Source organism: Zingiber officinale, chromosome 2B (genome assembly GCF_018446385.1).
Source record: "Zingiber officinale cultivar Zhangliang chromosome 2B, Zo_v1.1, whole genome shotgun sequence".
Taxonomy (NCBI): domain Eukaryota; kingdom Viridiplantae; phylum Streptophyta; class Magnoliopsida; order Zingiberales; family Zingiberaceae; genus Zingiber; species Zingiber officinale.
In genome coordinates, this window is record NC_055989.1 from 101,147,296 (window position 1) to 101,169,306 (window position 22,011).

A 22,011-nucleotide genomic window follows, 5' to 3' on the forward strand; every position below is an offset into this window, starting at 1 on the left:
GGGCTCCTATGTTCGGATCAAGAGGACCAGACACCAGGCAGGAAGTCCTAGTTGCGACTAGGCAAGGAAGTCCTAGTAGGTCGGGTGGACCGAGGGGCAGGAAGACCTGGTGGGTCGAGGATCGGACGTGGGAAGCCTATGGTCCTTTGTTTGAGGGGGGGGATTGTTGGGGTTGCAAGGTTGCAAACATAGTCCCATATTGGAAACACATGGGAAAGATCATGGGTTTATAAGAGAAAAGATATCTCCATTGGCATGAGGCCTTTTGGGGAGAGCCCAAGAGCAAAATCATGAGGGCTTAGGCCCAAAGTGGACAATATCATGCAATTGTGGAGATATCTAAATTTTTTTCGATCCTACACCAACAAGTGGTATCAAAGCCAGGACGCCTCAGAAAGACTAACCGTCGACTGAAGCAACAAGATGCCCGGAGCTAACATCTACCCACCAGTATTCGAGGGGGAGTTCACTTTTTGGGAGCGACGAATGAAGGTTTATTTTAAAACTGATTTTAATATTTGTCTAACAATGAAATATGATTTTGAAGTGCCCAAAAGCAAAGAAGAAGAAGAACTTGAGGAGCATCAATGGACTAACGAGCAACGTAATGATGTTATGGCAAATGGTAAGGCTGAGTCCAGCCTCTTGAGCGTACTACCTGCCCAGGATCTCGACAGAGTTGGAAAATACAAAAGCGCAAAAGAACTTTGGGAAAAATTCTTGAAGCTCTATAAAGAACCAGTTGAAGTCGAATCCAACTCCTCGATGGACATCGACTCGCCGTCAGAAGAGTCCGAGATCGAGGACATTACCGGGTCAGCCTTAACAGCCGAATTTCATCCCGAGGACACAGAAAGATCATCCCAGATGAGCATCAATGAAGGTGGAGAATCTTCGGAAGAAAACAACTCAATAGGGGGAGAATCAACAGCCGATAATGTAAGTCAGGTATGACATCCACCTCGTGACCAATTGATTAATTCAATCAAAACTTTGTAGAAAGATTTTTGTGAATTAGAAATTATATTGTTGAAAGATTTTTGCGAATTAAAACCTAAAAAGTTATTAACAAAGAATAGTGAGTTAAAAGAAACTCTAGCAACAACTTGTCGATTAAAGGATTTTGATAAACTAACAATAGAAAATGACATGTTAAGGGAACAAATACAATTTTCTGTATGTTCAAAATTCCCTGCTTTAAATTTAATAAATTATGATAAACTAAAATGAAAATTTAAATATCACTAACCTAAAATTTTGAATTAGACTTAGCGCTTTCAGTGAGAAAATTAAATGTTAAATTTCCTTATGAGACTTTGTCTAGAAAGTGATTGTTACTCCAATAACCAAGAAGACCTAGTGTCTCGCCACTACCTGGAAGTCGAATATTGAAATAAAATTTTAATTAACTTACTGATAAATCATTGAAATTAAATATTACTTTAAAAAAAATTCAAATATTTTTTTTTAAAAAAAATTTCTCAAAATTGTCTAAAAGTTGTCTAGTTAGAATTTTTTTTTTTACTTAGAAAATTTTCTTGCTTAAATTTCTTACTTATTCTCAAAAGTAATTTTGCTTGCAAAAACTTAGAAATTTTTTTTCAAAGTTTTCTAAATTATTATCCTTAGATTTTTCTTAGAACCCCATTTTTTTATGTGATCAAAGGGGGAGAAGGAAAAGATTAAGTCCAGGGGGAGGTATATTATAATTTTTTACATTTTATTGCAATATTATTTGTTATTGCACTTTATTGCAATATTATTTGCTTTAACTTTTATGTTGGTTACCCTGTCTTAACTTGGGTTGCTCACATCAAAAAGGGGGAGATTGTTGGAACCCCAAGGTTGTTTTGATGTGATCAACAAGTTAAGTTAGGTCCTGTGGTGTTTTGACCCCGTGTCTAAGTGTATAGGAACTTAGGAGCACAGGAAGTCGAGCGGAAAATACAGCTAGCGAGAAGGACGGCACGGGATAGAGCCGACGGGCTCAGTGCGTCTGAGGGACGAGGTGATGCGGAAGAGTACACCGGCGGACGAGAAGGGAGTGTGCAGTGTTTCCGAGGGACGAGAAGCCGGAGTGGAAGATTTCTCGAGAAGCAAGGGGTGCAGCTAGTGAGAAGGTTGGCATGGGAGAGAGCCGACGAGCTCGATGCGTCCGAGGAACGAAGAGCTGCGGATGAGTACGCTGGCAAATGAGAAGGAAGCACGCAACAATTCCGAGGGACGAGAAGCCGGAACGGAAGCCTGCTCGAGAAGGCCGAAATTGGGTTCGGGCGAGCTTTATTTTGGTTGGCCGAAATCACCCAAGCGAGAGGAGCGGAAGATCTAGATCAAGACGAACAGAACCGGAGTAGAGAGCCCGAACCGCAAAAAGTCAACAAGGTTGACTTTAAAGGTTCGGGTGCCCGAAATGCGACTTTTGACCAGATCACATTTGACCGTGACCCGTTGCGAAGGGGATACAGTTTTATCCCCATCCAGGCGCTTGGAACCCTCCAGGCGCCCTGACCAAGGCTATAAATACAGCCTTGATCTAGAAGCTTTCATAACAAGAATAAGAATTAGCAAATACAACACTTGTAAGCTTCCATTTTTAGTTTAGCTTCTCTTTTTGCGCTTTCACTGCTGTAAGAGGCTCCTCCGCCTGAAGGAGATCTTTTAGTATGTGATTCATCCTTGAATTAACAACCTCCCCAGTTGTAACCAAGTCAAGTCTGTGAGCCTCTTTTTTTTAGTTTCTTTATGTTTATTTAATTTATGCAAGTGTTATTTTAAAAGTCCGAGAAGGGTTGTCTTTAATTTTTGCAGGGCTATTCAACCCCCCTTCTAGTTGGCCCAGCGGTCCCAACAGCAATAAGAAGGGGCACTTTAAACACGAATGCCCAAACGAAGACAAGACAAAAAAAGACAAAGCAGAAGAAGGCGCTTCAAGTGACGTGGGACTAGTCCTCCTCGGATAGATTGGAAGCCGATGAACCAAAGCAAGCAAGTTACCTCGCGCTGATGGCAACCGGAGGCGAATCATATCAAGAAGACAAGTCCAAATATGAGTCAAGCAACAGATCCACATTTGATTCGGACGAACAAAATGGGGTACATTTTAATTATACTGCAAAGTTTTTCAAAATAATTTCTTTCTTGGACAAAAAGTTAACAAAAATTTAGGAATACGCTAAACTCCTCCTTAAGGAAAATAACACTCTTAAGGAACAACTGAACTTAACCTCTTTAATTGATCAAGTTCAAGACAGAAATTCAACTCAAGTTACAAGACTTGAGGAAGAAAACTCTGTCTTGAAAAGTCAAGTCAAAGAACTAAAAGATCAGTTGAAAAAGTTTACCTCGGGAATCAAGTATCTAAACATGATACTTGGATTCCAAAGAGTTGTGTACAATGAATCCGGACTCGGATACAAGTCTAACTCTACCCTTAAATCATTTCTAACCCTAACTGAAAATAAAAAACTAACTAAAGCTTGAGTTCCTAAAACTTATTTAACCAACAATGTAGGACAAAATCAATATTATGTACGTAAAGATAAAATTCATATTATTAAAAATAAACCCCCAAAATAATTTCAATCAATCAAGAAAATTACAAAATCAAAACATAAATCCAATCAAAATTACAAAACTCATAAACAAACTATAATCAAGTTTAGTATAACTATAAACCTAAACAAAAACTTAAAAGGAAAATCAATGATTGAGAGGGAGACTCCAAATTAATTGGCACTTAAAAAAACATAAACCTTACCTATTAAGGGTATTAGGACTAAAATGATTAGAGACAAAATTTAACTTGACAAATAGTATAGGAGAAGTTTGGGATGATAGTAAGTTAGGGAAGCTTTGTCTATGTATGTCTAAGAAGATATAACTTTGACCTGGTGCATTTGACATAGTGGAATTAACTAAAGCTACCCCTTACTAATCCTAGCTGGTTAAACTAAAGTTTTATATTAAGTTCTTTGGGCAGGATTATTTGAAAAATCTCGAAACACGTGATTACCCTAAAAATTTATTTAAAGAATGTCTGCTTGATTAACCAAAAGCTAAACTTGAATTTAACACAAGTTAAACTAACCCCTACAAATCCAACTTAATACATCTCACAAAATTATAGGATTCCCTTGATTGAAAATATAGATCGAGTATGATAAATAATGATTAAATTAAACTAAAAAAAATAAGATAAATTAAATTAAATTTAAAATTAAACCTAAATCTAAAAGTAACTTAAAAAATTAAAACAAATTAAAATTTAAACTTAAGTTAAAATTAAAACCAAATAAAACAACTTAAACAAAGTTAACACTTAAGCTAAACTTGTTCACAAAACAAGGAATTTAAATAGATATTAGACAATGGTTGTTCTCGACACATGACTGAGGATCAAATAATGTTCACAAAATTAACATTCAAAAGATTAGGAATATTTGCCTTTGGAAATAACGACAAACTTAAGGTAATTGGAATAGGTAACATTGAACTATAATCTAATTTCATTATTCATAAAGTACTACTTATTAAAAAATTTAAATTCAACTTACTCAGTATTAGTCAATTGTATGATTCAGAGTATAAGATTAGGTTTACATCCACTGAATATTTAATTAAACATATGAAAGACTCCATAATAAAATTAAAAAGATTTAGGAATAATAATATTTACATAATTAACCTAGTTAACTCCTCACTTAAGTGTCACTTGACATAAAAGGAGGACACCTAGCTATGACATAGAAGACTATCCCACACTCACTTTAGAAACCTCACCAAACTAAATGACCTAGTTAGAGGACTACCAAAACTATCTAACTTAGACTCAACAATTTATAATGCTTGTAAATAAGGAAAACATACCAAATCAATAGACAAACCAACTAATCAAGCTCAAACCAATTCAACACTTGAATTATTATACTTAGATTTATTTGACTCACATAAGATTAAATCTATTAATGAAAATTTATACTATTTAGTAACAATTGATGATTACTCAAAATTCACTTGGGTAAAATTTTTAAAAAATAAAATGAAATATTTGAAATATTTAGTGATTTTTGTAAACAAATTGAAAACAAAAATGACTTAAAAATCAAAATAATTAGGAGTGATAATGGTGGGGAATTTAAAAATCATAGGTTTACTAAATTCTGCTTAGAAAATGGGTATCATCAAGAATTCTCGTGTCTTAATACACCTCAACAAAATAGAATAGTTGAAAGAAAAAATAAAACCCTCCAAGAAGCCACTAGGACAATGCTTAATGAATACCAATTATCAAAATATTTTTGGGTAAAAGCTATTAGTACAACTTGCTATGTATAAAATAGAACAACAATAAATAAGAAACATAATAAAACCCCATTTGAAATTTACTATAATAAATTACCTAATATCAAATATCTTAAAGTATTTGGGTGTTTAGTCTACATATTAAATACAAGAGAACATTTAGAAAAATTTACCTCAAAAATTGAAAATGAAATTTTTATAGGATACCCACTAAATAGTAGAGAGTATAGAGTTTATAATAAAACTGTCCTAAGAATTGAAGAAACAACAAATGTAAAATTTGATGAATCTAACTCTAAGGAAACTAACTCAAATCAAATTCAAACTCAACCAATTGACTTTGTTAGAGTTATCACTGATCTAGAGGGAGCAAGTGAAAACTTAAATCAAATAGATGAACATGAAGATGAACAAAATCAACTACAAGAAAATGGACAAAAACAAACTGAATCTAGAACAATAAGAGTTAGCTCAGACTACCCAATTAAATAAATAATAGGTGACACATAACTAAGGGTTCAAATTAGATCATCATTTAGAAATCTAAGTCAAATATCTTTAATTTCTAAGATTGAACCCAAAACAGTAGAAGAATCCCTACTTGACTCAAACTGGATTATTACCATATAGGAACAACTGACCCAATTTGAAAGAAATGAAGTCTAGGACTTAGTTCCTATACCTGAAAATAAAAAATTCATTGAAACTAAATGAGTATTTAGAAATAAGTTTATATTAATTCCAAAAATCATTGTTTTAGGTATTCTTTGCGTTGCGACGAAAAGCACTCACACCGCCCGACGCTCACACTCCGTTGACACCGACTTCTTCGCCAATGTTGTTGTCGACGCCATTGCCAACACCAACGTTGACGCCGACTTCGACATCGACGTCGATGCTGATTTCGAGGTCGACATCAACTTTGACGCTGACATCGACTTCGAGGCCGACACCGACTTTGCATTGCGACGAAAAGGACTCGCACCGCCCGACGCTCACACTCCGTTGACGCCGACTTCGACGCCAATGTCGTTGCCGGCGCCATTGCCAACACCAACGTTGACGTCGACTTCGACACTGACGTCGATGCCGACTTCGAGGCCGACACCGACATCGACGCTGACATTGACTTCGAGGTCGACACCGACTTCGACGCTGCATTCAATGTCAACACCGACTTCGATGTCAATGCCAACGTTGATGCCGACTTTAACAAATGAGCTACAATTACTTGAACACGTAAGTTTTAACCAATAAATATATGCAAGATGTACTAGATTCTTAAACACTTAAATCTTTAATAAAAGTGACACAGGTTATAAAATCTAGCCAAACACAATAACACATATTAATCTTTCCTTCCTTTTAAATAAGGAAAATATAAATATTTTATTTTTCTTTCTTTTTCTTTCCGTTTCGTTAATGAATTTTCCCTTTCGTTAATGAATGTTCGCTTATCTCATTCAAACATAGTGTTAAAAACCCGAGGAGGAAGAGGGGGAATTAAGCTGAATTTTACATCTATTATTAAAATCTATCTTTTTTATTTGACCCACAATAAATAAGTAGATCTTAAAATCTGGCCAAAAATAAATTTGGGTGAATTATCAAGCGCTCATGTCAGACCACACCTGCGACCACCACCCATTTGGGTGCGGGACACCTATCAAATTAACGACGTCTCCTGCTTAAACTTAGCGGTCGCAGCCAGCTCGTCGACCGCTTCCACGAGGTGGTCGAGTCGAGCCACGAACTCGACGAGCAACAGCGCGAAGGTAGCGAGCGAAAGCGACGCCGAGCTTTCTGCCGCCCGCATCCTCGGTCCACCCTCACCTCTGTCGTCCTCCAACTCGTCCACGCCCCTCGACGGCCATGAAAAGAGCCGCCGGTTCTGCTTCCTCATCGCCTCATGGTACGACCACCGCGGCTGTGCCAGTGGAACTGTATCAGCCGGGCATGGTCCAGAATTTTGGGAGATAAGAAGAAGGTGGAACTGGAGGTCAAGGGAACGCTGCAGGCGGTCGCCAGAGACATGCACGCGCTTGAGGCGGTCCAGTTGAGGACTGTGCTTCATATTGCTGATGTCACCTGCTAAGCTTCGGAGGAGTTCTGCTGCGTCGACGACCGCCTCGAGGATCTCCTTCTGGAATGTAATTCGAAGGTCGCTCGGAGCCTGGCATAAATAATCAAATTAAAACTAAAAGAATTCATAAGCTCGACTCCCCAAACAGACTAATTAAGGGGGGAAAAAAATCAACCTGAATCTCCGATCTCAAACAGCCATAAAGCGCCATGACTTCGTAGGCGCAGTGCCGGAGTACGGCCGCGACTTTTACGTACTCCGACCAAGTGTGGTAGTAGTGCCTGAATCTTCCATGCGGCGGTTCCCATTTCGCCCAAATCTCCTAAGAATTTAATTGAATTCTAAGTCGTCGATCGATCGATCGATCATTCTAACTTCTAAGCAGGGGAGGAGGGGAAAGAGAGATTTGATTACCAAAGAGTCCATCCTTGCAGAAGAATTCAACATGGCTCGGCATTTCCAGTGCGCAAGATCGGCGGGGAACTCATTGGCCATCTTGCACTGTACACCAGTCTGGTCCAATCCTTCTCCGCTGAAATAACTCTTCCCACATTCTAAAATCCAAAATACATCGATCAATTATGGTCGTCCAAGAAATTAATTTGTAAATTAGCTAGCATCAACGACGCACTGACCGACCTTCGAGCGACTCTGCGACAGAATAGAAGCCGTCCACAAGCTCGTCGTGCAGCTGCTCGCCGGCCCACGCCGGGAAGACGAGCACATTGACACCGACGGCGACAGCCGCACCTATCGAAATCGAGTATAGGCGCTCCACGGCGGTCCGGATTGGGTTCTCCAAGCGATACGTAGAGATCACAATGAGACAAAAGGTGAAGAGGGTGACGCGAAAGCCGTACTCGTATGTGACAAAGGAAGGCCACTGCTTCACGAAGGAAGTGGCGGCTCCTGCAATCAAAATTTTGAAGTTAATTTATGATCTGCAGCCAGCCAGCCAGCTTGTTCAAATTAATGTAATTTGCAAAAGAACAGGATGCATGTCGGATTTGGGCATGTATTACAATTATATACCTACCTACAAGGAAGATGCTGATGGCAATAACATAAGGCTCGCCTCGAGGACCCCCAACGATGGTTAATCCAATAACGAAGATAGCGAAGATTCCGGCCACCAAAGTTCCGATGGCTCGATTGAATCCGCGGTACAAGGTTGTGCCTAAACAAGTTATTAGGTGATGATGTGAAGAATACGATACACAAGAATTGATGTAGCTAGTTCAATTAATTAATTAGCACGAACGTACGCACCTACAGTGTATTCGAACATGACACCGACGGTGAGGATGGACCAGAGAATGTTGGTGCCGAAGAAGTCGAAAGGCCCCCGGATCAGGATGAGCAGGGAGACAAGGAGCATGGCGAGGCCAACCTTGAGGGCAAAGACCACTCTGTTGCTGTCCTCCTTGGCAAACTCTAGCACATCTCGCACGCACTTGGTAAGCAACGAGCTCCTCTTGCTTGCAGTTGTAGTATTCTTGACGAAGAACTCAGGCAAGACGGCGTTGGGCGACAAGATCACATCGGTAATAATTTTGTTGCAGGGTTGTCTTCCATTCATTCTTCAGTGCAATGGCTCGATCTGCAGTCAATATTAGATTATTCCACACAAATATATAGACCGGATCGATAGTTTTTCACAAGAAGCTAAGGATGGTATAGATGCAATTTATATATAGTTCCATTGAGCTAGCTAATTGCCCACGGAAGCGAATTAATATATATATATATGCTACTGGTCCAACGCTAACTAAGAATAATCTCAAACTATCACAAAGGAAAGCACAATATAATTGAATTTTTTTTTTGATAAACTAGATAATTCCAAATTTAGTATTGATCCGTCGACAAACACTATATAATTGAAGGAGTGCGTCACCAGGTGATCAAAGATGCCTGATAGCAATAATGTATGTGTGGATGAGGACGGTGAGATAGAGAATATGCCGCCAGCTAGATGATAAGAAATAGAAAAGGTACAAAGTTGGGGTAGTAAAGCACAGAGCTAGGTACTAGCCATGGAGATGTATAATCCTCCAAATTCTCCCACTACTACATCCAATATAATGTCATTGTTTCATTATTGGTTGACGGGGTGTTGGGGACGAACGTATTCGTCTTTTGCCACAATTGTTTCAGTATTGATATGTTGCTAACTAGCTAGTTGATCGATGAAAATGACAAACGAATATTGCACATTGTATTTTATTCAGCAGATGCCAAAAAGAGAGCTTGAGGATTAAGCGAGCAATATGTTTTTGATTTATTTTTTTTCATTAGTAAAATTTCTGAAAATAGATTTAATATTTTGATGGATGTTGTATTTTCTAATCGATTAGGTCTTTGAAATTAGATAGCTCTTGTAATCTAATGACCTTGCTGGGAAGGAATGATGATGCTAGTGGGGTCTGTTACCGTCCCGACAGGCCCCAAGCTGTTAAAGAAGCTCTTGCTGCCGCCGTCACCCGCTGCGCATCCTGCCGCCGCCTCCGGTTCCTCCACGGACGTATCATCGCCTCCGGATTTCGCCGCAACCTCTACCTCTTGAGCCTCCTCCTGTCCAAATATTTCCACTTCGGCGACGCCTCGACCGCACGATTAGTCTTCGACGATGCCCGACGAGGGGGGCCGACGAAGACCCTCCTATGGAATTCGCTCATCAAGGGATACCTCAAGCGCGGTCGCCCCTGTTCGGCCTTGGATATCTACCACGAGATGGTGGCCTCGCCCCCACCGCATTGCGATCCCGATAAGGTTACGTTTCATCTCGTCCTCACGGCTTGCTCCCATTTAGCCGAGTTCGAATTGGGCTGTAGAATTGGAGCTCGTGCTCGGCTGAAAGGGCTAGATTCTGATCTCCTCGTTGCGACAGCGCTGGTTGATATGTACTGCAAAGCCGGGGTGATTGATGCGGCACGCAGGGTGTTCGACGGAATGCTTATGAGAGATGTTATTGTTTGGAACGCAATGATTTCTGGGTACTCGAAAGCCGGGTTGTTCCAGGAGGCTGTAAGTTTGTTCAGAGCCATGAGGCTTACTCATGGAATTTTCCCTACCGAAGCTACTATAATTAGTTTGATGCCTGTTTGTTGCTATTATTATTCTTCTCCAGACAACGTAGAGGGCTTACATATCCTGGCTATTAAACTCGGTTTGGAGTCAAGCTTGGTTCTGTTGAATGCTCTACTCGAAATGTATGTGAATTGCAACAACTTGATTACTGCGAGCAGTTTGTTTAGCAGGATGGAGAATAAGGATGCCATCTCATTGAGCACTATGATTGGTGGTTATGTCCGACACAAGAAGCCAGATGAGGCTCTCACATTGTTCAATTGGATGGTCATGAACACGCATATTTGTCCTTCTAGATCTATTTTGATTAATGTGATTCTTGCATGTGCAGAATTGGGTGATTGGAAAGAAGGTAAACTGATACAAGACAATTACTTAACCAGTCATGACAACAGAATTGTATCAGACTCGTCTATTGTCACCGTACTAGCTTACATGTACGCCAAGTGTGGTATGTTGAATATTTCATTGAGTCTTCTAGATCCATGTGAGGAAGTAAGAGGAGATGTGGTTACATGGAATGCTATGATGAAAGCGTGCAGTCAGATCGGTACGATCAGTAAGGTTTTTTATCTCATGCTTGAAATGCAAAGGAGGGGCATCAGTCCTGATCATGTTACATTTGTTAATTTGCTCTCTGACTTATGTTGTACCCCCGTCCTAAAGAAAATCACTGAAACACATTCTCAGATCATCAAAAGAGGATTCGAAATCCATAGGCAAACTTCTAACTGCCTTATTAATGCCTACGCCAAGGGTGGAAGCATTGCAGATTCAAGTAAGATATTCGATGGCATCATTCAGAAGGATGTCGTTTCCTGGAGCACAATGATACAAGCTTATGCATGGGATGGAAAATTAGACCAAGTGTTAGATCATTTTGAGCAGATGAGGGAGAGAGGAGTAATGCCAAACCATTTTACTTTTCTCTCGCTTTTGTCTGCATGCAGCCATGTAGGTCTAGTGCAGAAAGGCTGGGAATTCTTCAACAGTATGAAAGAGGACTACAACTTGGAACCAGGTATTGAACATTTGACTTGCATGGTCGATATGTTATGTCGAGCTGCGAGGTTGCCTGACGCATATAGTTTAGTCAAGAATGCAATGCAAAGAGGCAAGAGTTGCGCAGTTTTATGGGGTGCTTTACTCAGTGCTTGCAGAGTGCATGGTAATGTGGCAACTGGAGAAGAAGCTGCCAGGCATCTCTACCAGCTGGAACCGCAAAATGCGGCAACTTACAAAATGCTTGCTGATGTTTATATTGCGGCAGGGAGAAGGGGTGATGTCAATGGTGTTTTGAGTTTGATCTGCTCAAATGATTTGAAAAAGATACCAGGATTCAGTTGGTATGAGGGATGTTCATGATTCATTCCTCTGTCGTGGAAGATGTAAGGTGCAACTTGGAGTCGAGGCTTGGCTACCAAACCGACTTGAGGATGTACATTGAAATGGTTTAATTGCCCGAGCTTGAACTGAATCAGTGTTCGACTTTACCTGGTTGCCCACACACATGGAGCTCAAATTATAAAAGCCCGTATATGTGGATCTTAAAGTATTTCAAATGTTGCTCGGAATGAAATGGGCATAGCCACTTCTCCACAGAATCACGAGCAAAAAATATCACCTTTCTCCTCATCTCCACAAGCTCAGGTGAGGTCGACATTAAGGTGCAGAGACATGAGCAAGCTTCCGTTACATTTTAGACAAAAAGACAATCCATTGCGTGACCATTATTCAAGTACATTTATCGTCCAAAATTACATTTGAGCTTTCAGAAGGCAATAGAACTTTCACTATACCAATTCAAAAATTACAAAAACTTTATAACGAAAAAGAAAAAAACACGTACAGAGCAAGATACGAGAAAGAAAAATCTGTACAGTTCTCTCCATGACTAAAACCCATTGGCTTCTTCTGAATCAAGAGCCAATACATCATACCCAGATGATGGATCAAATTGAAGATACCAAATCACTCATAATGCACAACCTGAATCATGGAGAAACCACCTTCTCTATGCAAAAACAAAACCTTTTACACATGTACATGATATAAAGCTTCAACAGTCTGGACAAACCAACAGTAGGACATGAAGTTCATCTTACAATCCGACCGGCCGACAAAAGCACAAGTGATCCAGTCAAAAAGAGTGATTGATTGTTTTCAGATGAGCAAAGTTAGTGATTGCCTTGTCTAAATTGATACTTTTTCTTCATGGCATTCCCTGACAACCTCACTGAGCTCAGGGAAGGTCGACAAAAGCAACAGCTCAAGGAGTTCAAACGCAAAGTGCTTCAAGCAAAAAGGAGACTGTAGAGAAGATGGATGGTCATTAATATTTAATTACATGTCAACTTAATTCCTTTCTTTACTATTTTCAGTATTACTATTCTGAGTCAGATTGTAGGTGAAAGCATGTTCTTCTACTTTATCCCTAGAAGCAAGTACCTGAAGGAAGAAAAATATATCCTGCGCACACTGTTCATATTCCTTTCGGCCAACAAGACCAACAAGAGCAGGTGGCGCTTTCTCTGTTGAAAAAAGATACTGTCCAGCATTATCACAATGTAACCTAGCTCCCAGTAATAACATAGTAGCACACTTCAAAAACACATTAAATTGAGGTATATAACTTTTGCATGCATGTTATTGACTAGGCAATAAAGATGAATTTTTCTTGTCAAAGCCTTTTGGGAGAAGATGGAAAATGTTGACATGATGAACATACAGATAATAAGCAGTTTAACTTCGAACTGCTAAGCACTGATATTAAACTTGTGTTTGAAAATTAAGACAAAGGTAAGCTGTGGGTATATAGATTTTGTTGCTCGAGTATTAGTGCATGGTTTGCAAGAACAATTGGTGGTATAAAAAAAATAATGAACCTTCCATCCTCAACAACGCCATGGGGTTTAAGATCTCTACCACGTCAGTCAAACACTCAATTTTTTGTTTTTTACAAAATGGGGATTGCACATTAGCTAAAAGTTTAAAATTAAAAAGTGAGGAACAATATTACCTACTATTAGTTCATACACAAATTTGGCACGACGATCAGCTTCTACTTGTTGTTCATAAGTCAATGGATTGCTCTTTAGGTTGCTCTGAGTGCCTGGAGTTGAAATGGGTGCAGTAGCTTTTCGCTTAGGATGTTTAGTTATGAAAATCCCATCAGGCCATAGAACCTGCCAAAAATTACAAATTCTAATCAGGATATAGCAACAGCGATGAAAATGATGTTTTCTTGAGGTAAAATGTGTAAGAACAGCCGATCAAGAAAATTTGGTCATACTATGGTGTATGTGTATAGGACAAGGGTAGAAACATTCAAATATTTTGAGCAATTGGCTCAACTTATCATTTGCAATAAACCTATGGTTTTATCTGTTGAGAAAACAACTATAGTTTAAATTGACAAGTGAACAAAACACTTTTTGTTGTTAACATGAATGAGTAGATTGAAGTACCTGCTCAACACGCTTGATTGCAGAAGCAATTACCACTCCTGTTCTAAGAAGTTGAATTTTCTCAATAAGCCAGTCATCAAAAGCATCACCCATTCCCAACTGTAACAGCTGCTTAGCTATCCAAAATGCTTGCCGCCTACAAGAAAAGCATCACAATGTGGTCAATAAAAGCAAGAAGAGAGGTTTGATCATGTAGCAAAAGTAATAACCTTTGTGCTCAACTGACAATATATCTAAACACACCTTATCCAACCACCATCCTTCAGCTGGAAAATAACATCTACTAAATTTAGTATGGGAACACTCAAATTTGGCGGTACACACTGCAATGAGAGTTAAAAATGATAGCATATCATAATAAGCAACTGCAAAGAAGTACCAAACCTCATAGCACAACTAGGAACAAACCATATAAAGAATGATAAACTAAGTACTATTAAATGAGCAAAACGCATGTGCATGTGCATGTGCATGTGAAAGCACATTGTCTTAGAAATTCTGGAAAATAAAGGAAATAGTAGTGAAATGGGTGTTAGCAAAAAGCAAGAGATAAAACATATACAAACACATCGAAAGACTGACATGTTACTAGTCCAAGTAATCTCTCATGCTACAAATTTGCAATTGGGTGCTTATCATAATTCAGAGCGAAAAATTATATAATTGAGCATCAAACTTCAAAGTCAATAGCAATAATAAATAGCTATCAACAAACCCACATCAGCAAGAACTAAACCTTCAGCATCAAATTACAGCAAGTGGGTAATTTCCATAGTCAAAATGAAATGCTTTTCTATGATTAATAGAAGTACTGGGGATTTAGCTAATTTAAACTTACATGGCAAACATTCACAAACACTTCCAAATGAACATGCAAAGTTCAAAGTGTCTTTTCAAACAACTTTATTGCCCATGTAATTCATACATAAATATCATTCACTTCAAGTGTATCTTTCTTCTTAATGTTGAGCAAAATAAAATATTCACCTCCGCGGACACCTGATTAAAAATTTTGTTAAAGCACAGTGAGGCAGCAAGTGTGCATTTCTGAATTTCTGATCAGTATATATACAAAAAAATCATAGAGGGGATTCACATGTACACTATAATACAGAGTTAATTCCAACTTACTTCAGTAGGAATGTTCAGTGCCCCACCAGTATCTACAACTTTAGAGCTCTCTTGCAAATTTTCAACTTCAGCTATTGAGACATTTTTTACCTGGTTAGAGTTACCAGAATATGAAGTATTATTTCTGAGTCTGCTTTCATAATCATTTTCTGAATTGTCATGATATGGATTGTTCTGGTCTCTGCTATTAAGACCAGGAATTTGCTCCATATGTGATTTTCTCATTCTTAAACCATCAGATTCAGAATAACTACCAGTCATTACTTTAGAACTGTCTTTGATCTCAGAATCAAAATTTTTCTCAGCAGAAGAGAACTGACTACCAATATTTTCAATTGATTCAAACCTCTTTGCACTCTTTTCATGTGGCTTATCATCAAGATTAACTGAATAACAGAAACAAGATATGAGTAGGACCAGGACAATGCCAGTCGAAGTCATTCAGAAAATGAAAAATTAAAAGAGAACCTGATAAAGTTTGAATGACGGAGAGAGAATCTGTAAAAATGTAAGTCTGAAATAGCAACAAGGGTTTCATCAATCCAACTAATATTAGACATAACAGGATAAAAATCATATTGGAGTCTGAAATTTGAACTGGCCTGTGAATCAATACTGAGGAAATCCCAAACATCAATAGACTCTGATATGCTTGGAATTTGAAGTAACTTCTGAGAGAAGAAAAAGGTGCAGTTAATTAAGAAATTGCATTACTATTTGATGCCAGTATCCAAAATAAAAGAGAGAATGAAGTAACAGTAGCAACAAGCAAGGAATCTAATTTCTTGCAATATTAACAAAAGGTAGGTCATTTGAACAAAAGAACAGCAACTATGTTTAAAGTAGAGATGCAGCAGTAGTTTAAAATAGAATCATTTACTAAGGGTTGATTATGAGACTGTATCAATTTCGGCTACAAGATTGCCCAACCTATAAATGATTGACAAGTCTAGATCATTCAAATAAAATATTCATTTAAAATAAAACTGGTCAGTGAGATTAATTGTTTGATCTAAAATATTACTTTATTTTATTTTAAGAGTATCCAAAATACAATACTAAATTTTTTGTAATCCTATCAGTTCAAGGACACCTAGTTCGTTTTGCACAAGTCTCAATGAGACTAGATTAGTAAAAGCCTAAAAAAAAGAGACCCCTCGCCCTATTGTTTAATTTACTCAATCATGAATACAATTTTAATCTCATTTCTTCATGAGATTGACCTTTGAGGCACACAACCCTGTGAAATTGGCAACTAAGACGGATTATTGATTAAGGCACCATGTCTTCCCGGTGTTCTGCCATTGCATTATTATCTTTGTAAGAATGAAAGAAAGTGCAAAAGAGAAGTTGTACCACAGTAAGCCACTTTCCTTGCTACATGTCGCAAAGTACTTGGAATCATGATGTCAATTTCAAAATTTTAAAAATAGGTTCACCTAGCATGGGTCTAGGCAAACTGATTGTGTTTGTCTTGAATGCAACTATCATAAAACATTAGTCACAAAGAATTGTACTATGTTAAGGTGGTGTATCTAGTCACCGATCAGCTTTGCATCAAAATGCAACCCAAATGAAAAAGAGTATCAGATGAATGGAAGTAAATAAAACCAAGCAAGAAGGACTTCACCACAACTGTGTTTAATGATTAGATACCTTCAAATATATGTCAAGAAGTTTACATCTTTCCTGGACCACAGGAAGATCCAGCCCAGATGATAGAAAATGCTTGGGTGGCAAATGTAAGTTATACTCTGGAAACTCTTTTAGATGTCGATGTAGCTCCTCAAAATGGCGGTACCTAATGAGAAAACCAAAAGAAAACAGAAGAATAAAACATAGAAGGAAGAAGATAAAGAAGAAAAGAGTCACAATAACCACATAGGAAAACCAAACTAAAAGATTCATAAAATTTTCCAACTGCATGCCATATAGCCTTATTAATCAAACCTTCTTTTAATGAACCAACTATTGTTATTTGCATCAGTCACCGAAATGGAATAGACAGCAAATGTTCCTGAACCACTTTTTACAATATTGGCACCTAGTACCTGTACGAATGCATGCCTTAGCACACTGCATACAGTGAAACAAATAAAATTATGAACAAAAATATGTTAATTCCTACAAATATATTGGAAGTACCTCACATCTCAACTTCAAAAATGTATCGGCCAAAACAAGGATATCATGAGACTTCATAGACGAATGAGAAGACTCAGTTGAAACAGAAGACAAAGCTGTAGCCCCATTATTGATTCTACCCCTAGCTTCTGTGTCTGAGTTGTCAGTTAATTCAAGTGTTCTAGTATCATTTTTTGAGTCCTTGAGTATGTCATGCCCATCAGCCAACAAAAATGATGTTCTTGCAACCTCCTGCCACAGTGGGGCCTTTTGATTGCTTGACCTAGATCTTTTTCTTACTGACAATGTTCTTGATGTCCGACGATGATGAATATGAACTTTACCACTTCTCTTTGCTCCATGAGTTTCAGTTGCTTCAAGAGGATGCCGTATACTTGAAGAAACAGAATCCTTCTTGTTTTTGCTTTCCCATACTTTTGTACCTGGAGAACCAAGACCTGTCACACTACTGCTTTCATCATCAGTTGTATAGGAACTTAAACTTTCTGATTTAGTCTCTTCATGGTTTGTATTTTCTATTCTTTCTTCAAATGATGGATCTGAATGGTTAGAGTCATTACAATCTGTCTCAGGCAAATTTTCCAGCTGGGAGGAAGTGGGGAATTTCTTGGATATGTCCCGAATGTATATTTTGCTTTCAATTGGCTCAGAATGAGTGATAGATGAACTTTGTGCCACTGATTTTCCTAATTTACTTGCTTCTTTCTTTTTATAGTTTCGTCCTTTTGCCCAAAGATCATCCAAATGTTCTGGTGCAAGAGCTTGTGTCTTTCTTCTTGAAAGAATGTCCAACATCTGTGCCCACTCACTTGCATATGCACCAGGTTTCTTCTCATCCATACCTTGAGAATTCAATAGCAAAGTGTCTTTTGACCAAGAATCCTTAGCTTTGTCGAGGACAAAGTCTAAAGAAACAGGAAGATCATTATGATTCCTTGGTGTGACAATCAAACCAAACTTAGACCCAGATTCATTTTCCTTCCCAGTGTAATGCATTCCATTAATTATGCCACTCTCATGTGGACCAGTCTTCTGATTGTCATTTTTTAATTGTACAAGTTCAAGACCCGGACTTGAGTGATCCAGTGAACATGAAGTTTGATCATCCGAAGGTACTGAATGTGCTCTCCGCATGATTATTGGTGCTTCTTCAGCTGATGGTGCAAATTTCTTATTAATATTATTGGCACGAGATAAAACCAAAGACTCGATCCTTTCATTTATGAACCTGACATCCAGATGGAACCCACATACTATTATTAGGTTAATTCACCAGAATGCCATGAAAGTGATTATACAGGAAACAAGCAACTACCTTGGATTAACTAGGTTCAAAACTGGCCTAATCACAGTACAAGCAAGAAGCTCTCTAACTGTGTGGCGAAAGTATAAGCAATTTAAATCTTCTGGCTTGAAAAGTACAAACATAATTCCACGAACCAAATTCTGCAAAACCTGGAATATGGTGAAGAACATCAAAAATCATTACAAAACAACTAATGAAGGATTCTTCTAAGAAAATCAATGTTTTTAAACAAGCAGGTTGAACTCGTTAAACCAGAGGATGAAGGTCAATCTGATTCCTAATACGGTTGGATAACTCTGTTTCAACCAATTTTTTGATTGGTTCAAATTGAAAAACCACAACCTGGGTGCTGAGCAATTCAACTCCCTGACCAAGATTTGAAAACACTGACAAAGATTGCAAACCCTGTCTAAAATAAAGATCAGAAATCCTTTTTATAAGTTGGAACCTGAATCTTACAAACCCAACCATGAGATGCTCATTTAATGTGATGTGACAAGTAGGAACTTGTAAAGCAATGTTGTATTATGGGATGCCAATATATAAGTTCACACTCCTGCTGTGCTTTATCAGAGAGAAAAAGTAACAGATCGAGGAAACTAGAATGATATGAGTTTGGTATTAATTGTTATACAATAGAGTTAACACTGTTACTGAGACTACCATAGATTCCCTAGGTAAAAGATCAATTGTATGCAGAATAAGTGATGCCCGACAGAATGCACAGAAATGAATCAGAGATCTTGTAGCCACAAATTGATAGAGAGGAGTAAAGCTTGGTTTGATACCTCAAACTAATAAGAAGACAAATCAAAATTAAGACAGGTCAAAAACTTTTAATTGCCCATGGACTGAAGTCAGCAAACTCAACACAATTACTCTGAGACACCTTTATACAAGCAATCAGAAACTGAAGAAGTGCATGGAAAAATTTGACAAAGTCTAACTTTGATCAGTTAAACAAATTAATATCTGAAAGAAAGTTGGCTAAAACCAGAACAAGTGCAAGCATCAGAATTTGGGGTGCTAACGAATGCTAATAAGCAACAAGATAAAATAATTTTCACTGCCATCAATAGTCAATGCCAACTTTGCATGGTGGTCAAACTTTTTAAGGGACTCAGAGATCTCTATGAATAATAAAAGTTGAATATTACAAATTTATTTCTCGTTAAAGAAAAATACCAAAAGCATTTTTAGATTACATACAACCTTGTGCTCAGCTTCTGCAGAGAATAATGCTGGATGTAATTTATTGCCAGCAGCTAGAACTAATTTAATTTGTATATCTCGTTGGTCAAATGGCATATTCTTATTTTCCTGCCTCCCAATCTTAGACTGGCTATAACGGTAAAGCTCCAAATGGTCACGAAGTAGATTGACAACATCCCTGAAATACTAATACCATACTTAGATATGATAATAAAGATTTGGTAAGCATATTGCAAATGTTAATCTATACCTGGTCAAAAGATCAATAAGATTTACATCTCTTGCCCGGCAAGAAATTTCTCCAATGACCCTAGTGATGATTTCAACTAATTCTTCTGGACCATCTCTGTCAGGTGTTATACGTGAGTACCAAAGATCAATCACCCACTCTGAAACTAGGTGTCTTGTGAATTGCTCTATTGCTACTTCAACTATGGGTGAATTCACCTTCTTTCTCCAGTCTGATTTCCCAATTGGAAACTTGAGTAGTTCGACAGGTATGCTTTGAGGAGATTTGCTGACAATTGAAATTTTATTCGGTGTAGGCTTTCTTCGGATATCAAGTTCATGTGATAAATAAAGAGAAAAAATGATCACAACAGCAGCAGCTGGCAAGTTAACCCAAACTGAAGAGCTGGTTACTGAAAAGTATACAAAACAGGTTTGATACTTAAATATGCCAAACTGATGAAACCAAACATATCAAAGGGGTATTAAATAAAAGGAAATGAAAACAAGCTACACATATGCTGGATGTGATAGTTCACGTTACCAAGAAATGTCCATCTCGTTATTAAAAAGAAAATATTTCCAGCCATAGCAGTAGATTGGTTAAAACTAACTTATTGGATGAAAACAAGATGACTGATGTGAAGGACATTGTTCAAACTAAGAGATTTTGTGTGGATAAATCTATGACAAAAACAATAATATGTTTATTAGTTTTCCACAACTATCTACCATTCAGAACTAGTAAAGAAATTCAAAGGAATAAATTATGCTTATAGTTTGTAACTAGTTGTAATGATACGGAGTGTTAATTCATATTTGTCATATTTACATGCAAGGCCATTGGACATTTGTAGTGTTAATTCACACTACAATATTCACTTTGTTTGACCATTTTAACACAGCAAAACTAGTCAAAACTCAACTAAGTATTTAACTACTACTAGGTTGTGTGTTATCCATGTTAATGCTCACACTCATTTTCTTCCACCGACTAGCCAGAACTTGGTAGCTAATTAGCATTCCCTAAAGCAGAATAGATTTTTTTTTTGTTCACTGAAAACTACTTCATAAACCACCACATTGACATAACATGGAGATAATTTGAACATCTAATACACAGCCACTAGGAATAATTATTTGCCAATTTAGCACAGCTCATAACGTGTCAGGCAAACAATCAGGATCTTAACAACCTGAATATATTAGATTATAGATGCAATTGTAGTGTTAGATCAGGGGTAGTTGTCAAAAATCATTGAAATGCATCTAAAACACAAAGAGTAAAGTCAAGTTACATTCTGGAGTTCAATAAAGATTCTACAGAACTCGAAAGATCTAACATGATCGATACAACCAAGTCGAACGGGAATAAGTTTCCAAGCAAAATCGAACCCAATTCATGGAGTTGCTTAAAGAAGGAAAATTTAGGGGAATTATAACGCGAGCGATGATGAGCATGCCACCACCAATCAACCTACCTCACTGAATCATGGTCAATATACAAAAAAAGGGACAACGCGATACATGGAGAATTCTCCCTGTAAGAAAAAAGAATGTGAGGACTTACAGGACATGAGATAGGAGAGGCCAAAAACACATATGAGCAGCAAGACGACCCGATTCTTGGCCTCGTCCACCAAGCCGCGCATCGTTTGCATCCCCGAGCTCATCCCTTCTCCGCGATCGGACGAAGGAATCGAACCTCCCCAATCGGTACGATGTAAGAGGAGAAGGCCAGGAATATGGCACCAAGGTGAGAAAAGAAAGGCAGGAAGTGGCGGTCGTGGACTAAGAAGGCGAGTGAAACTGTCGTCAGTTAGTAGGTTAGCATCGACTCCTTCGTCGTGCCGCCGTCTTTCTCGCCTCCATCCGCCCTTCTTCTCTACCGTTCCTCCCTCGACTCGTGCGAGCCGCGTGCTGAATAATAATATTTTTTTAATAAAAAAGCAGGAATAATAATAAAAGAGGAAATTTCGTTTCGATCCCTATAGTTTCGTTTTTGCAACATGGCCGAATATTTTTTGTTTACCTTTTAACTCCTGTAG

At 38.1% G+C, this 22,011-nt stretch overlaps 3 protein-coding genes across 9 annotated transcripts; 1 reads left to right on the forward strand and 2 right to left on the reverse strand.

Annotated features, from left to right (window-relative positions):
* Positions 1 to 6,801: 6,801 nt before the first annotated feature.
* Positions 6,802 to 9,909, reverse strand: LOC122046519 (aluminum-activated malate transporter 9-like). 2 transcript variants are annotated; one of them, XM_042607255.1, is made up of 7 exons: positions 9,778 to 9,909; positions 8,654 to 8,984; positions 8,421 to 8,561; positions 8,024 to 8,293; positions 7,799 to 7,938; positions 7,560 to 7,706; positions 6,815 to 7,474 (listed from the first exon to the last, which is right to left on the reverse strand). In XM_042607255.1, the coding sequence occupies exons 2-7, from the start codon at positions 8,961 to 8,963 to the stop codon at positions 6,968 to 6,970; spliced, it is 1,515 nt and encodes a 504-aa protein (XP_042463189.1). In that variant the 5' UTR covers positions 8,964 to 8,984; positions 9,778 to 9,909; the 3' UTR covers positions 6,815 to 6,967. The 2 variants fall into 2 exon arrangements, with proteins under 2 accessions (XP_042463188.1, XP_042463189.1); XM_042607254.1 differs by lacking the exon at positions 9,778 to 9,909 and having other exon boundaries at positions 6,802 to 7,474; positions 8,654 to 9,146.
* Positions 9,758 to 12,606, forward strand: LOC122046517 (pentatricopeptide repeat-containing protein At5g39350-like). The gene has a single exon (XM_042607253.1). The coding sequence runs from the start codon at positions 9,773 to 9,775 to the stop codon at positions 11,837 to 11,839; it is 2,067 nt and encodes a 688-aa protein (XP_042463187.1). The 5' UTR covers positions 9,758 to 9,772; the 3' UTR covers positions 11,840 to 12,606.
* LOC122046516 lies at positions 12,244 to 21,886 on the reverse strand. Of its 6 annotated transcripts, none has more exons than XM_042607252.1 (15): positions 21,534 to 21,886; positions 19,986 to 20,285; positions 19,736 to 19,913; positions 18,533 to 18,672; positions 17,218 to 18,445; positions 17,023 to 17,123; positions 16,729 to 16,873; positions 15,675 to 15,743; positions 15,541 to 15,586; positions 15,073 to 15,458; positions 14,185 to 14,264; positions 13,942 to 14,077; positions 13,498 to 13,659; positions 12,923 to 13,021; positions 12,244 to 12,784 (listed from the first exon to the last, which is right to left on the reverse strand). In XM_042607252.1, the coding sequence occupies exons 1-15, from the start codon at positions 21,563 to 21,565 to the stop codon at positions 12,668 to 12,670; spliced, it is 3,219 nt and encodes a 1,072-aa protein (XP_042463186.1). In that variant the 5' UTR covers positions 21,566 to 21,886; the 3' UTR covers positions 12,244 to 12,667. The 6 variants fall into 6 exon arrangements, with proteins under 6 accessions (XP_042463186.1, XP_042463182.1, XP_042463184.1 ...); XM_042607248.1 differs by having other exon boundaries at positions 15,675 to 15,740; positions 19,986 to 20,376; XM_042607250.1 differs by having other exon boundaries at positions 12,923 to 13,005; positions 19,986 to 20,376.
* Between the last annotated feature and the right edge of the window lie 125 nt (positions 21,887 to 22,011).

What these genes read in the sequence shown, in the direction of transcription:
- LOC122046519 (XM_042607254.1), bottom strand. Translation starts at nt 8,963, where the DNA reads ATGAATGGAAGACAACCCTGCAACAAAATTATTACCGATGTGATCTTG. An exon ending in CATGTTCGAATACACTGTAG is followed by an intron (nt 8,562 to 8,653) that starts GTGCGTACGTTC and finishes TAACTTGTTTAG; the next exon opens with GCACAACCTTGTACCGCGGA. An exon ending in CTGCAAGGATGGACTCTTTG is followed by an intron (nt 7,707 to 7,798) that starts GTAATCAAATCT and finishes TTAAATTCTTAG; the next exon opens with GAGATTTGGGCGAAATGGGA.
- LOC122046517 (XM_042607253.1), top strand. Translation starts at nt 9,773, where the DNA reads ATGACCTTGCTGGGAAGGAATGATGATGCTAGTGGGGTCTGTTACCGT.
- LOC122046516 (XM_042607247.1), bottom strand. Translation starts at nt 21,636, where the DNA reads ATGAGCTCGGGGATGCAAACGATGCGCGGCTTGGTGGACGAGGCCAAG. An exon ending in CTGCAGAAGCTGAGCACAAG is followed by an intron (nt 18,673 to 19,735) that starts GTTGTATGTAAT and finishes ACCATATTCCAG; the next exon opens with GTTTTGCAGAATTTGGTTCG. An exon ending in AAGGATGGTGGTTGGATAAG is followed by an intron (nt 14,078 to 14,184) that starts GTGTGTTTAGAT and finishes CTTTTCTTGTAG; the next exon opens with GCGGCAAGCATTTTGGATAG.